Source organism: Indicator indicator, chromosome 36, assembly GCF_027791375.1.
Source record: "Indicator indicator isolate 239-I01 chromosome 36, UM_Iind_1.1, whole genome shotgun sequence".
Taxonomy (NCBI): domain Eukaryota; kingdom Metazoa; phylum Chordata; class Aves; order Piciformes; family Indicatoridae; genus Indicator; species Indicator indicator.
In genome coordinates, this window is record NC_072045.1 from 687,183 (window position 1) to 702,588 (window position 15,406).

General features: G+C 52.8%; 1 protein-coding gene across 1 annotated transcript; it reads right to left on the minus strand.

Moving 5' to 3' along the window:
• Window positions 1-1,631: 1,631 nt before the first annotated feature.
• Window positions 1,632-5,564, minus strand: LSM7 (LSM7 homolog, U6 small nuclear RNA and mRNA degradation associated). The gene is made up of 4 exons (XM_054396307.1): window positions 5,523-5,564; window positions 5,084-5,174; window positions 2,558-2,629; window positions 1,632-1,800 (listed from the first exon to the last, which is right to left on the minus strand). The coding sequence occupies exons 1-4, from the start codon at window positions 5,562-5,564 to the stop codon at window positions 1,658-1,660; spliced, it is 348 nt and encodes a 115-aa protein (XP_054252282.1). The 3' UTR covers window positions 1,632-1,657.
• Between the last annotated feature and the right edge of the window lie 9,842 nt (window positions 5,565-15,406).

Sequence of the window (15,406 nt, forward strand, 5' to 3'; positions counted from 1 at the left end):
GCTGCTGCCAACACAACCTGTCCATGCCAGGCTTTCCTGGCAGCCTCCAGGAAGGAGAGTGCTGCTGCCACCAGGAGGAGTTTACTCTGCCACAGCCTCATGAAAGGAAAAGGATTGAATTTAATCAGATTTCTGCATTTTCAGAGGGCATTTCCCCCTTAACTCTCACACTCTACGAGCACACAGCAGAGATTCATGGTTGGGGTTGGAAGGGACCTTCAGGATCATCCAGCTCCAACCCCCTGCCATGGGCAGGGACACCTCCCACCAGCCCAGCTTGCTCAAGGCCTCATCCAGCCTGGCCTTGAACACCTCCAGGGAGGGGACAGCCACAGCCTCCCTGGGCAACCTGTGGCAGTCTCTCCCCACCCTCACTCTCAACAATTTCTTTCTCATCTCCAGGCTACATCTCCCCTTTCCCAGCTCAAAGCCATTGTCCCTCATCCTGGCACTCCCAGCCCTTGTCCCAAGTCCCTCCCCAACTCTCCTGGAGCCCCTTCAGGTACTGGAAGGCTGCTCTGAGGTCTGCCTGCAGCCTTTTCTCCAGGTTGAACAACCTCTACTCCAGTCTTTAAAATGCCCAATGGAGTCCCCAGGTCCCCAAAGGGACCAGACGCCCTCAGTGATTTCTCATCCATTTCTGTCTTGAGTGGAGCAGCTTCTGCTCTGGCCCCTCCTGGTGCTGGTGTTTGCACTCCTGAACAAATCCCAGTCAGAGTTACAAGTGGAGAACTGCAGCAGCAGCTGTGGAGCACTTCCCAGACCACAAAGCAGACATTTAGGAACAGATTCATTTGTATTTATTGACTCCAAACTCTTTGAAGGTTGCTGTTTCTGCAGTACAAAAGGAATCAAAATGTCTCCTTACAAAGCCAGTTCCAAGGAGCAGAGCCACCAGTGGGCAGTGACAGGATAAAAACCAAACCTGCAGCATCTCCAGGCACTGCCTCCAGCTGACCTGAGGAGCTCAACTGTTCTTCCCCCCCACTCAGTTACCAAATGGACCTCTCAGCCAAGAACCATGCCAGAAGTCAGCCCAGCCCTTCTGCAGCAATGTGGGAGCCTCCTGACACAGAGCAGAGCCCACAGGGGCTGGGACAAGGGCTAGGAAAGAGCTTCTTGGCTACACAGTGATGCAAGGTACAAGGAGTCAGCCTCCTGCATGCACTGCAGCAAGCAGGCAACAGAGACTGAACTGAGCAGCAGGGCCACAGCTCCCCAGCTGAGAGCTGACACCTAAGAGGGAGAAAAACAATTCCTAACCTGGTCAGATTCAATCCACTTTAACCCATTTTAAGATGTGAACAATGTAAGCAATATTGAGGGCATCCTTTAGTCACTTTGTGTGGTGGTTTCCAGGCTCACCCCCAGACAATTCCATGCCAAGATTTCTCTTGTCAGCTCTAGAGGAGGTTACACATTTGGGAAGGGATGGGGGGGAGGGGAAAAAAAAAAAAAAAAGATAAATCAGAGCTTGCTTCTTAGCCAGCAAGCCCCCAAGCCTCTCACCACTGATGGGAAGCCAAAAAAACAAAAGTTCTTTCACACTCACAAATGCAGATCCCAGCTCCTCCCCACCACAGAGGAAGCTTCTCACACACTGGTAGCTCTCTTGGAAGATCTGCATGAAGTCCTCAGAGCCAGTCCCAAGCCAGCATCAGCCATCCTGCTGCTGAATGAAAGGGTTGGGAATTGCTTCCATCCCATCCTGGGGACAGATGAGAACCACAGAAGTGCCTCTGCAGACCACCAGGCCCAGCTGACGTGTGTCCTCTGTTAGCTTGTATTGGTCATCTGGGTCTGAAACACAGAGAGGCACCCCCAGTGACAAAGGGAAGGCCCCAGAGGCCAGCAGCCTCACCCTGGGGGGCTCTGGGCATTTCTGCACTGTTAAGGACAGAGAGAGAGATGCAGCAGCAACATCTGATGGCTTCAAAACATCACTGCTCAGCTGAGACCTCACCTGCAGCTCTGGGCCCCCAGCACAGGGACAGAGACCTGCTGGAGAAGGACCAGAGGAGCCACAAAGATACTCAGAGGGCTGGAGAGCCTCTGCTGTGGGGACAGGCTGAGAGCTGGGGCTGCTGAGCCTGGAGAAGGCTGCTGGGAGACCTCAGAGCTGCATCTCAATACCTGCAGGGGACCTGCAGGCAGGCTGGGGAGGGAAGGCGGAGGGAAGGCGGAGGGAAGGCGGAGGGAAGGCGGAGGGAAGGCGGAGGGAAGGCGGAGGGAAGGCGGAGGGAAGGCGGAGGGAAGGCGGAGGGAAGGCGGAGGGAAGGCGGAGGGAAGGCGGAGGGAAGGCGGAGGGAAGGCGGAGGGAGGCGGAGGGAAGGCGGAGGGAAGGCGGGGAAGGCGGAGGGAAGGCGGAGGGAAGGCGGAGGGAAGGCGGAGGGAAGGCGGAGGGAAGGCGGAGGAAGGCGGAGGAAGGCGGAGGGAAGGCGGAGGGAAGGCGGAGGGAAGGCGGAGGGAAGGCGGAGGGAAGGCGGAGGGAAGGCGGAGGGAAGGCGGAGGGAAGGCGGAGGGAAGGCGAGCTTTCCAGAGCTGGCACCCTCCTTACCTCGCATATACTCAATGGTACCATCCAGCACCAGGTTCAGAAGAGGGTCAAATCCTTTCAAGACACCACTTGCTGTTGAGGACCAAACACAATACAGTGATTAGAGACCCAAACCCTGGACACAGCAACACAGGCCTGGGAGGAGCACAGAGGCAGCTCTCCAGCTCTGTTCTCCCTCCAAGCAAGGCTATGAAGTGGAGCCAGACACCAAACACTGCCCTCAAAGTGCAGGCAAAGCAGATCTCCCCTGGTGCTGGAGCTCACAGGTGTGACAACCAGCTCAGAGGGCTGGAGAAGCTCTGCTGTGGGGCCAGGCTGGGAGAGTTGGGGCTGTTCAGCCTGGAGAGGAAAAGGCTGCAGGGAGACCTCAGAGCAGCCTTCCAGTACCTGAAGGGCTCCAGGAGAGCAGGGGAGGGACTTCGGGCAAGGGCTGGGAGTGCCAGGACCAGGGGCAATGGCTTTGAGCTGGGAGAGGGGAGATTGAGAGTGAAGATGAGGAAGAAATTGTTGGCAGTGAGGGTGGGGAGAGACTGGCACAGGCTGCCCAGGGAGGCTGTGGCTGTCCCCTCCCTGGAGGTGTTCAAGGCCAGGCTGGATGAGGCCTTGAGCACCCTGGGCTGGTGGGAGGTGTCCCTGCCCATGGCAGGGGGTTGGAGCTGGATGAGCTTTAAGGTCCCTTCCAACCTGTGGCACTGAGTGCACCCTCAGCAAGTTTGCTGATGACACCAAGCTGTGTGGTGCAGCTGACAGGCTGGAGGGAAGGGATCCATCCAGAGGGACCTGGACAGGCTGGAGGGAAGGGATCCATCCAGAGGGACCTGGACAGGCTGCAGAGCTGGGCACAAGCCAACCTCAGGAGGTTCAACAAGACCAAGGGCAAGGTCCTGCAGCTGGGTGGAGGCAATCCCAAGCACAAATCCAGGCTGGGCAGGGACTGGCTGGAGAGCAGCCCTGAGGAAAAGGCCTTGGGGGTGCTGGGGAATGAGAAGCTCAACAGGAGCCAGCAGTGAGCACTTGCAGCCCAGAGAGCCAAGCAGAGCCTGGGCTGCAGCAAGAGAAGTGTGGCCAGCAGGGCCAGGGAGGGGATTCTCCCCCTCTGCTCCACTCTGCTGAGACCACACCTGGAGCTCTGTGTCCAGTTCTGGAGCCTCTGTTCCAGGAAGGATCTGGAGGTGCTGGAAGGTGTCCAGAGAAGGGCCATGAGGATGAGCAGAGGGCTGGAGCTGCTCTGCTATGAGGACAGACTGAGAGAGTTGAGGTTGTTCAGTCTGGAGAGGAGAAGGCTCCCAGAAGACATTCTTGTGGCCTTCCAGGATCTGAAGGGGGCTGCAAGAAGGCTGGGGAGGGACTTTATAGGCTCTCAGGTAGTGATAGGACTAGGGGGAATGGAATCAAGCTGGAAGTGGGGAGATTCAGGCTGGACATGAGGAAGAAGTTGAGGTTGCCCAGAGCCCTCTCCAGCCTCACCTTGAGGATCTCCAGGGATGGAGCCTCAGACACCTCCCTGGGCAACCTGGTGCAGTGTTCCAGCAGCCTCCTGGTGCAGAACTTGTTCCTAACATCCAATCTAAATCTGCTCTGCTCTAATTTGAGGCCATTGCCCCGGTCCTGTCCCTGCAGGCCTTTGGGAACATCCTTCCTGTAGGCCCCCTTCAGGTACTGGAATGGGTTGTCCAGGGAGGTGGTTGAGGCTCCATCCCTGGAGGTGTTTAAGGCCAGGCTGGATGAGGCTCTGGCCAGCCTGATCCAGTGTGAGGTGTCCCTGCCCATGGCAGGGGGGTTGGAACTGGTTGAGCCTTGTGCTCCCTTCCAACCCTGACTCAGGTCCTTCAGCCTCTCCTGACACCAGCTCTGTCTGGCCTGGAGAAAAGCAGCCCCAGAGGGGATCTGAGCAATGCTCAGCAAGAGATAACAGGTGGGGGGCAAGAGGATGGGACCAGAGTCTTGTCAGTGGTGACCAGCACAAGGGGCAATGGGCACAAACTAGAACCCAGCAGGTTCCATCTAACCATGAGGAGAAAGTTGTTTGGTGTGAGGGTGCTGGAGGGCTGGAGCAGGCTGCCCAGAGAGGTTGTGGAGTCTCCTTGTGTGGAGAGCTTCCAACCCCCCCTGGGCATTGTGCTCCTGGGCAAGCTGCTGTGGGTGCCCTGCTGGAGCAGGGGGTTTGGACTGGATGATCTCTGGGGGTCCCTTCCCCCCTCACCATGCTGGGATTTTGTGATGGGGATGCAAAAAACCAGACAAAAGAAAAGAGTTGAGAACACCTAATAAAAAAAAGTGAAAGAAGAGTGCTCATATAAAACATGAAGATGAAATTGCAGCCACGGGAACAGGCACAGGAGATCAGCCTCAGAGCAGTACCAGCAAATAGTGACAGCCAAAAGCAGCTGCTCTTCATCTTTCTCTGAGTGCAGGCAAGGTGGTGACAGAGGAGACAAAAGCCAACAAGCACAGAGTGAGGAGAGCCTTCAAGAGGCAAAGCAAGCTCCAGGCTGCAGAGGCTCACACCTTACCCCCACAGCTCACCTTCCCTCCCGCCCTGGAACTTCACTCGGATCGTTTTGTCGATGTACTTGGAGAGATCCAAGATGCTCTCTTTCTTCTTCTTCTCCTTGTCCTAAAGGAGAAGAGCAAACTGCCACTTACACTGCGCCCGCCCCGCCGTGCGCGGACACTGCACAGCACTCGTCCTTAGCACGCTGCTCGTAATAGGGTTTCAGAAACCGCCCCAGGGCAAGGCCCGTGCTCGAAGGAAGACGAGGAGCAAAGCGCTGGAGCACAAAGCGGGCGAGCAGGACGGCGGGACGGGCAGCGAGCCAGCACGGCGGGACGGGCGGCGAGCAAGGCCATACAGCAGCACCACGGCACCTACGGCCATGAGACTCCCCGAGCCTGGCTGGGCTGAGCCCGCCCCGCGCAGCCCCATTCACCCCCCTCACACCCAGCCACAGAACCCCCTCCTCACCGCCATCTTGCCCGCGCCACCGCCGCCACCGACACCCGCCATTTCATTCGCGACTAACCGGAAATGACGTTACGGTTCGGCGAAGCGCATTCGCTGCTGAGGCTCGCGGGGCGGGACTTCCGGGGCGGGACGGTGGCTACCCGGTACGGAAGGGGCCCGGCCCGGCCCGGCCCGGTCACAAACAAAGCGGGCGGCGGCGCGGCGGGCCCGGCATGGCGGCGTGGCGGGCCCGGCTCCGCCTCTGGCTGCTCCTCTGGTTTCTGCCGCAGGTGAGGGGCTGCGCCGGCACTGGGAGCCCCGTGGGCCCTCTCGTCTTGGGGGTGGGAGCCCAGTGGAGGGGGACAGCAGCCGGTCGAAGCGCGGTCGCGGCAGAGCCTGGGCTGGTCCGGTGCTGGCCCCGGTGGGGTCTGTGGTGCTGGTGGCCCCGCTAAGGTCGGGTGGTGTTTTGTGGGCAGCGGCGACTCAGGGCAGTGTCTGGGCTGGCCGGCGGGAGCGGGGCCGTGTGCCCGCCGGGATGGGCCGAGGGGCGGCCCCCGGGTCGGGAGGAGAGAAGAGGAGCAGCGTTCGTACGGGGGTGTGCCCCCCGTCTGGGCTGGGTGTCCTCAGCCTGCTCCTTTCGCTGTATTTCTGTATAGATCTGCACGTAGTTGAAGCTTTTATTGTTTAGGGCTTTCCCCCTCGTTTTCCTGTAGCTAACGGCGTTTCCTTATGGCTCTTAGAACATCTGAAAACCGGCAGCCTTCCCCAGGCAGCCCTTCGGGAGGGCTCTGCAGGCCAGCGCTGGGCTTGGGATCCCTGCAGCAGCGACAGCGCTTGGCTTGGCTTTGGCTTCATCTCCACTGACAGACTCGCTCCAGAAGGGCAGCCAGCAGGAAGGGGATTTGTGCTGAACCCAAGCCCGCAGCCTGTCTGCAGTCCTGCAGTGCTAATAAGTTTTGTGGCATGGAGCTGTAAGGGTTGTGCCAAGCTAGGCAGGTAGTCCTGAGAGAGGAGAATGATTTCACTGTGAGGGTGACTGCCCTGGAGCAGGCTGCCCAGGGGGGTTGTGGAGTCTCCCTCTCTGGAGGTGTTCAAGACCCACCTGGATATGCTCCTGTGTGACCTGCTCTGGCAGGAGAGTTGGACTTGGATGAGCTCTGGAGGTCCCTTCCAGCCCCTAACATCCTGTGGCTCTGAAGAGAGGGTTGTTAGTTACTGCACTGCATGATGCTTTTGTGGTTTGTGTTCTGAAGATGTTGAAAAGTCTCTTAAAGTTCTTAAATTGCCTGTTAGGTACTTTGGAGGGTGCTGTGCCTGCTTCAGTATCATTGCTGGTGTAATACTGAGTTCAGTTTTGTGCCCCTGCTATAGGAAAGACATCAAGGTGTTGGAACAGGCCCAGAGAAGGCCACAGGGCTGATAAGGGAGGGTTTAGGCCTGAGAGGAGCAGCTAAGGGAACTGGAGGAGGCTGAGGGGGAGAACTTCTCACTCTTTACAGCTCCATGAAAGGAGGTTGGAGCCTGGTAGCAAGTGACAGGAGAAAAGAAATGGTCTTAGGTTGCAAACAGGAAGGTTTAGATTGGACACAAGGAACAATTTCTTCCTTGAAAGGGTTGTCAAGGCCTGGAATAGGCTGCCCAGGGAAGTGATTGAATCATCACCCTTGGAGCTATTTAAAAGCTGTGGAGGTGTAGTGCTGAGGGCCATGCTTTAGTGGTGACCTGGCAGTGCTGGGTTAATGGTTGGACTCATTTCCAGCCTGAATGATTCTGTGACTTTTTTCCCTGTTCCCTACCTGTCTCCTGACTTGATTTCTTGCCAGGGAGCTTTGGTTACTTCTTTTTCATGTCTCATTATCCCCTTTTTGAATCCAGCATCTTTCCTTTCCGTATTCCCCACATCCCCTGTGCCTGTTGGCATCTCCCTTAGTGTTTTGAGTGGGTTGGCAGTGCCAGCATAGGCCCCACACATTAATAAGATAGAAGGACTGGCATGGAGCTAGCTTGATCCATCAGCTTGGACAAGGTGAGCACACTGCAGGTGAGGCAGCCTGCCCCTGGAGGCTTGGGGGGGGCCCCTGGAGGCTTGGGGGGGGGCCCTGGAGGCTTGGGGCCCTTGGCTTCAGCTCCATGCATTGCAGCACACTGCCTGGCTCCAGGCAGTCATTCAGTCCTTGCAGTGGAAGGCTCCACATTGCTTGAGCAGGCTTTGGCCAGGCTGCCCAGAGAGCTGAGCCCCTGCTGCTGCAGCAGCAAAGAGGGAGTGCATTGCATTAAACTGCTAATATCCTCCTGCTAGCCTGGCTGGCTCCTTTGATGTTAGTTTGAATTCCTCCTGGTTTGCAGAGCTTCAGCAGGGACAAGTAGTGTCCCTGAGGGTCAGTACTGGCACCAGGGCTGCTTGGCATCTGTGTCAGTAGCATGGGCACTGGGATGGAGGCAGCCTCAGCAAGTCTGAGGTGACACCAAGCTGTGTGGTGCTGTGTCGGTGTGAGCTGAAATTCCCCCCCCACCAACAATAACCAGGCTAGCTCAGTCTGGAAGCAAATGAAAAGCTGTATTTACAAGCAGAGTCTAAATTCAGAAATGCAATGAATATGTACAAATATACAAAATTCACAACATTCACAAATATATACAATCAACAGAAAAGCACAACCGATCTCCCTTTGCTTCCCCCCAAGGGGACCCTCCCAAAGGGGCCTCTCTCTCTCCCAGGAGCTTCCCCCCCAGACCCCCCTGGACAGAGAAGCAGAGTTAGTTAAGCAGAAAGTTGTTAACTTAGCTGCCAAGGTCAGTGTGTTATCTTCAGCCAGAAGAGAAGAAGAAACAGCAGCCAGACAGCCCAGCAACTGCCCCCACTGCCGAACGCAGAATGTGCAGAGTGCCTACTTTGTTTTGGGTAATAGTTCTTAAACATTTCTATCTATCCAATGGAAGTGTTTAGAACAATCGTTATTTTGCTTTCTTACACCCAATAGTGACTTATTTACATTCTTTCACTTTCTCTGTTCTGAACTTTGCAAGGAAAAATTAAAAAGACAGTTTCAAACCATCACAGTCCACCCCTTCTAAACAATTCCATTGGCTGCTACTATCATTTATCTAATCCTAAAATAATATCTACAACAATAGGTGAATAAAGACCATAGTCCATTCCGGCTATCTCAGATGTAGATGATTCAAAAGAGTCAAATCACAGGAAAAACAGCAAACAGCTTGTTTCCTCGCAGATGGAGCGAAGAAAGGAACAGGGACTCTCAGGTGACTCAGGGCTCTCAGGGTTCGTGCACCGTAGATCTCATGAACTCTCCTCTTGGGCGCGATGCTGTATCTGCGCAACACTCTGAATTTAACCTCTCTCAGCCAAAGTTAGATTTCTTTGTGGAATACACTGAATTTCACCATTTTCTTGCATCACCCAATAGGTGTGACCAGGACCTTCAGCAGAAACCACCCCTCGGACAGGTTTGGCCTCTCCTGAAGGAGAAAATACCCAAACAGTTTTGCCTAACAGATTCTTTTCTCTGATAACAGGAACTCTATCACCTTCCTCCTTTCGCAACAAATCTGATTGGGCAGGTCCAGCTCGATTCACTGAACCTCTACTATTCACCAACCAGGTTGCTTGTGCTAAATGTTTCTCCCAGTTTTTCAAAGATCCACCCCCCATGGCTTTGAGAGTGGTTTTCAGCAAACCGTTGTAGCGTTCGATCTTCCCTGCAGCTGGTGCATAGTAGGGAATGTGGAATATCCACTCGATGCCGTGCTCTTTGGCCCAGTTTTTTACAAGATTGTTCTTGAAATGAGTTCCATTGTCCGACTCAATCCTCTCTGGAGTTCCGTGTCTCCACAGGATTTGTCTCTCCAGGCCAAGAATGGTGTTACGTGCAGTTGCATGAGGAACTGGATAAGTTTCCAGCCATCCAGTGCTTGCCTCTACCATAGTCAGCACATACTGCTTACCAGATCGAGAACGAGGTAGAGTGATGGAGTCAATCTGCCAGGCTTCACCATACTTGTACTTGGACCATCGGTCACCGTACCACAAGGGCTTGATCCGCTTTGCCTGCTTAATAGCAGCACAAATGTCACAGTCATGGATGACTTGTGTGATAGCATCCATGGAAATGTCAATGGATCTGTCACGAGCCCATCGGTAGGTTGCATCTCTGCCTTGATGTCCTGACGAGTCATGGGCCCACCGAGCTAAGAACAGCTCACCTCGGTGTTTCCAGTCAAGATCAGGATCAGGATCAGAGTTTGTGTCCACCTGGGAAACTCTTGCAGCTAGATCTGCCTGATGGTTGTGTTGTTGTTCCTCAGTAGCTTTGCTCTTAGGAATGTGAGCATCGATGTGTCTCACTTTCACTGGGATTCTCTCAATGCGAGCAGCAATGTCTTGCCACAGATCTGCAGCCCAGATTGGCTTTCCTTTCCTCTGCCAGCCATTCTTCTTCCAGTCTTTCAGCCAACCCCACAAGGCATTGGCTACCATCCACGAGTCGGTGTAGAGATAAAGCTTTGGCCATCTCTCACGTTCAGCTATGTTAAGAGCTAGCTGGACAGCTTTTACCTCTGCGAATTGACTGGATTCTCCTTCTCCATCTCTCGCTTCTGCAACTCTGAGTGTTGGACTCCACACTGCAGATTTCCATCTCCGCTTGTTCCCAACAAGACGACAGGAACCGTCTGTGAACAAAGCATATCTCTTTTCATCATCAGACAGATCACTGTAAGGAGGAGCTTCCTCAGCACGAGCTACTCTCTCCTCTGGAGGTTTTGCACAGCTTGTGCCTTCTGGCCAGTTTGTGATCACCTCCACCAAACCAGGCCTTTCGAGATTTCCCATTCGAGCTCTCTGTGTTATCAGAGCCATCCACTTAGACCAGGTAGCATCTGTTGCATGATGTGGTGAAGAACCTTTGCCTTTGAACATCCAATTCAGAACTGGCAATCTAGGAGCTAGAAGAAGTTGTGACTCAGTTCCAATCACTTCAGAAGCAGCTTTCACTCCTTCATAAGCAGCTAAAATCTCTTTCTCTGTTGGAGTGTAGTTTGCCTCTGAGCCTCTGTAGCCACGACCCCAGAAACCAAGAGGACGTCCTCGTGTCTCCCCTGGAGCTCTTTGCCATAAGCACCAGGTTGGACCATTGTCACTCGCGGCTGTGTACAGAATGTTCTTAATGTCTGGACCAGTTCGGACAGGTCCCAGACCCATCGCTTGGACTACCTCTCGCTTGATCTGGTCAAAGGCTGCTTGTTGCTCAGGACCCCATTGGAAACTGTTTCTCTTTCGAGTCACATCATAGAGAGGTTTCACAATCTGACTGTATCCAGGAATGTGCAGTCTCCAAAATCCCACTATGCCTAAGAAACGCAGAGTTTCTTTCTTGTTGATGGGATTTGCCATGGTGGAGACTCTGTTTATCACATCCATTGGGATGTGACGGCGACCATCTTGCCACCGCACTCCCAGAAACTGGATTTCTCTGGCAGGTCCTTTCACCTTGTCTCGCTTGATAGCGAAACCAGCTTGCAAGAGAATGTCAATGATTTTGTTACCTTTCTCGAAGACTTCTTCAGCAGTCTCACCCCAGACGATGATGTCATCGATGAACTGAATGTGTTCTGGAGCTCCACCTTTCTCCAAAGCATCATGGATCACTGCATGGCAGATGGTTGAACTGTGAATCCACCCCTGGGGCAAACGATTGAATGTGTACTGAATGCCTCTCCAGGTGAAAGCAAACTGAGGCCTGCATTCCTCTGCTATGGGAATAGAGAAGAAAGCATTAGCAATGTCTATGGTAGCATACCATTTGGCCTGCTTGGATTCCAGCTCATATTGGAGTTCCATCATGTCTGGCACAGCTGCACTCATGGGTGGAGTTACTTCATTCAAGGCACGGAAATCAACTGTCAGACGCCACTCTCCATTCTGCTTTCTCACAGGCCAGACTGGACTGTTGAAAGGTGAATGAGTTTTGCTGATGACCTTCTGACTCTCCAACTGACGAATCAAGTTTTGAATGGGCACCAAAGAGTCACGGTTGGTTCTGTATTGTCTGTGATGCACAGTTTGAGAAGCAACCGGCAGCTTTACATCCTCTATCTCATGTTGTCCCACAACTGCAGATTCATCTGAAAGCTCAGGTCTAATGGACAACTTCAATTTTCCTCCATCAATTTCTACAGTTGCTATTCCAAAAGCCCATTTGTAACCCTTAGGGTCTTTAAAACGCCCTTCTCTCAGAAAGTCAATTCCCAAAATACAAGGTGCATTAGGACCTGTTACAATAGTATGTTTCTTCCACTGCTTCCCAGTTAAACTTATGTCAACCTCTATCTTAAACAACTCTTGAGATCCACCAGTGACTCCCTGAATAGTTATAGATTCTCCCCCTTGATAATTTGATGGTATTATGGTGCACTGAGCTCCTGTGTCAACCAAGGCCCTGTACTTCTGAAATTTTGAAGTGCCAGGCCACTGGATGTACACATCCCAATAGATTCTGTTATCTCCATTATCCCTTACCTCCCCCTGGCGGAAGGCAGGGCACCCCTAATGGTGGGGATTACCTCCACATGTACAGCTGGCACAATGTCCAGCACCAGAATTAGGATCACTGTTGGAGCTATCAGAGTTGTTCTGGGAAACTGAGGAAGCGACAGCTACCCTCCTGGTATTGCTACCTCGGGATCTGCCCCTCTGCAGCTCCCGTAACCTCTTGAAAAGATCAGAAGTTGGTTGACCATCCCATCTGTTCATGTTCTCACCAAACTGATCACGCAGAGTTATCCAGATACTGCCACGTGATTGCCTCTGCTGTCTGTTTTGGTTTGACCTATTCTGGAATGGCCTTCTTGGAGCACGTCTGTTCCTAACAGCTGAAACTTGTATCCATCTGGAGGAAGAGGAATCAGAATCATCCCCCTTCATCAAGTTGGATATGGAGGTTTTAAGTTCCTCCTTCAGCTCTTTCATGCAATTCTTCATTTCTCCAGACAAAGTTTCAATGGCTGAAACCAAAGAAGTACGTGCAAGACTATCCTCCAACTGCCTCATTTGGTCAGTGAAATGGCCAACAGTAGGAGGTGCTCCACCATAATTTCTTGCCACAATCCTGCTTGCCAGAATAGTAGCATAATTAGGAGGAGCAAGCTTAATGAGCTTTTTGGCAAGGCCTGTTCCAACAGGAATTTCATCAGGATTCAGAGTCTTATGATCTCCATACATTACTTCTCTCACAGCAAACTCTCTCAGACGCTTGATTCCCTCAGCTATTGTGGTCCAAGGCTTAGGGTTCCATGGTAAATCATCTCTGCTGGGGTACCTCAGCGAGACTGCCAGTAGGAGGCGTGCCCACAGAGAAGCTTTACCAATGCACTTGCCTAGGTGCCTGTCTATGCCTGTATCCTTTGAGAGCATCCCCAACTGAGAGGCCGACTTGTCACCTACCACCAATGCTGGGGCTCCCATATCAAAACACCTGGCTAGCCAAGACAGGACTGGCTCATTATCTCCTCTGATGTAATCCTTCCTCACATGTCTAATTTCCTGTCTGGGTGCATTAGCTGACTGTATGTCATCCTCATCCTCCTCATCATCATCATCATCCTGAGGTCGCTGTCCCCATAATCCTATTTTAATCCTCCGTTGAATTTCTTTGAGTTCAGAGGCACTACCAGCAGTTGCTAATCTACCAGGGTCTACATCCTGACCTACATCTCCATCATCCATGTGGGGTCTCAAGAGGTCTACCAGAGTTTTAAGGCTAACCCTCTCTTCCTCATCAGAAGGATCTTTCTTAACAGAGGGACCCTGAGTAGAAGGACCCTCATCTCCATCTGCACCATCTCCTGCAGCATCTGCATCTCCTCCTGCAGCTCCTTTACGCTTTCTGGTTACAGTGGCCACCAAATTTACTGGCTTGGTTTTCACATTCACAGCAGAGTTGGAAGAGCAAGTAGCCTTATGTCTTTCTTGACACAGTGCTATCAGTAGCCATATGATTATTCCAAGAAGCAACAAAATTAAGATTAAGGCTAGTACAAGATATCTAGGGTACCACTGGTTACAAAGACCCTCTGTAGTTGTAAGAGGAGTAACAAACTCATATGTGTCTGCTAGCAGATCCATAGTTGAGTTACCATAGCTTCTTAGCCCAATAAGACCACAACAGAATTCACCAACATTCAGTAACTTGTTCTTAACCCAAAGAAACGACTTATATGCCACATATCTCACAATCTTGTCTATCATGCAGGTAACAGCCCATCTGTAAACAATCACACTGATAACAGAGGAAATAAAATTACTCAAAATCCAAAACAGCTTCATTTTGCTTCCTAATCTGAGCAGAAATAAATCAAACAAGCAATCGAGCCCCACGTTGGGCGCCAAAAATAAAAAGTGTGTCGGTGTGAGCTGAAATTCCCCCCCCACCAACAATAACCAGGCTAGCTCAGTCTGGAAGCAAATGAAAGCTGTATTTACAAGCAGAGTCTAAAATCTACAATGAAATGCAATGAATATGTACAAATATACAAAATTCACAACATTCACAAATATATACAATCAACAGAAAAAGCACAATCGATCTCCCTTTGCTTCCCCCCAAGGGGACCCTCCCAAAGGGGCCTCTCTCTCCCAGGAGCTTCCCCCCCAGACCCCCCTGGACAGAGAAGCAGAGTTAGTTAAGCAGAAAGTTGTTAACTTAGCTGCCAAGGTCAGTGTGTTATCTTCAGCCAGAAGAGAAGAAGAAACAGCAGCCAGACAGCCCAGCAACTGCCCCCACTGCCGAACGCAGAATGTGCAGAGTGCCTACTTTGTTTTGGGTAATAGTTCTTAAACATTTCTATCTACCCAATGGAAGTGTTTAGAACAATCGTTATTTTGCTTTCTTACACCCAATAGTGACTTATTTACATTCTTTCACTTTCTCTGTTCTGAACTTTGCAAGGAAAAATTAAAAAGACAGTTTCAAACCATCACAGGTGCTGGTGACAGTGCTGGAGGCAAGGGATCCAGCCAGAGGGACTTGGACAGGCTGCAGAGGTGGGACCAAGACAACCTCATGGAGTTCAGCAGGGCCAAGGGCAAGGTTCCTGCAGCTGGATCAGGGCAACCCCAAGCACAAATCCAGCCTGGGTGAGCAGTGGCTGGAGAGCAGCCCTGAGGAGAAGGCTTTGGGGGTGTCAGTTGGGGACAAACTCCCCAGGAGCCAGCAATGGTCCCTGGCAGCCCAGCAGGCAGCTGAGTGCTGAGCTGCATCCAGAGCAGGGAGAGCAGCAGCACAGGGAGGGGATTCTGCCCCTCTGCTCTGCTCTGCTCAGACCCCACCTGCAGCACTGCCTCCAGTCCTTGGGCCCCCAGCACAAGAAGGACCTGGAGCTGCTGGAGAGGGGCCAGAGGAGGTCACAGAGATGATCAGAGAGCTGGAGAACCTCTGCTATGGGGACAGGCTGGGAGAGTTGGGGCTGTTCAGCCTGGAGAAGAGGCTGCAGGGAGACCTCAGAGCAACCTTCTAGTACCTGAAGGGGCTCCAGGAGAGCTGGGGAGGGACTTTGGACAAGGGCTGGGAGTGCCAGGATGAGGACAATGGCTTTGAGCTGGGAGAGGGGAGACTGAGAGTGGAGATGAGGAAGAAATTGTTGGCAGTGAGGGTGGGAAGAGACTGGCACAGGTTGCCCAGGGAGGCTGTGGCTGCCTCCTGCCTGGAGGTGTTGAAGGCCAGGCTGGATGAGGTCCTGAGCAAGCTGGGCTGGTGGGAGGTGTTGGAGGGGGTTGGAGCTGGGTGAGCTTTAAGGTCCCTTCCAACCCAACCCCGTCTGTGGCTCTGTGACTCTCTGGTACCTGCACTTGCCAGGGTGGGTTTGGGTAGCTCAGCAGCCTCAGCCTG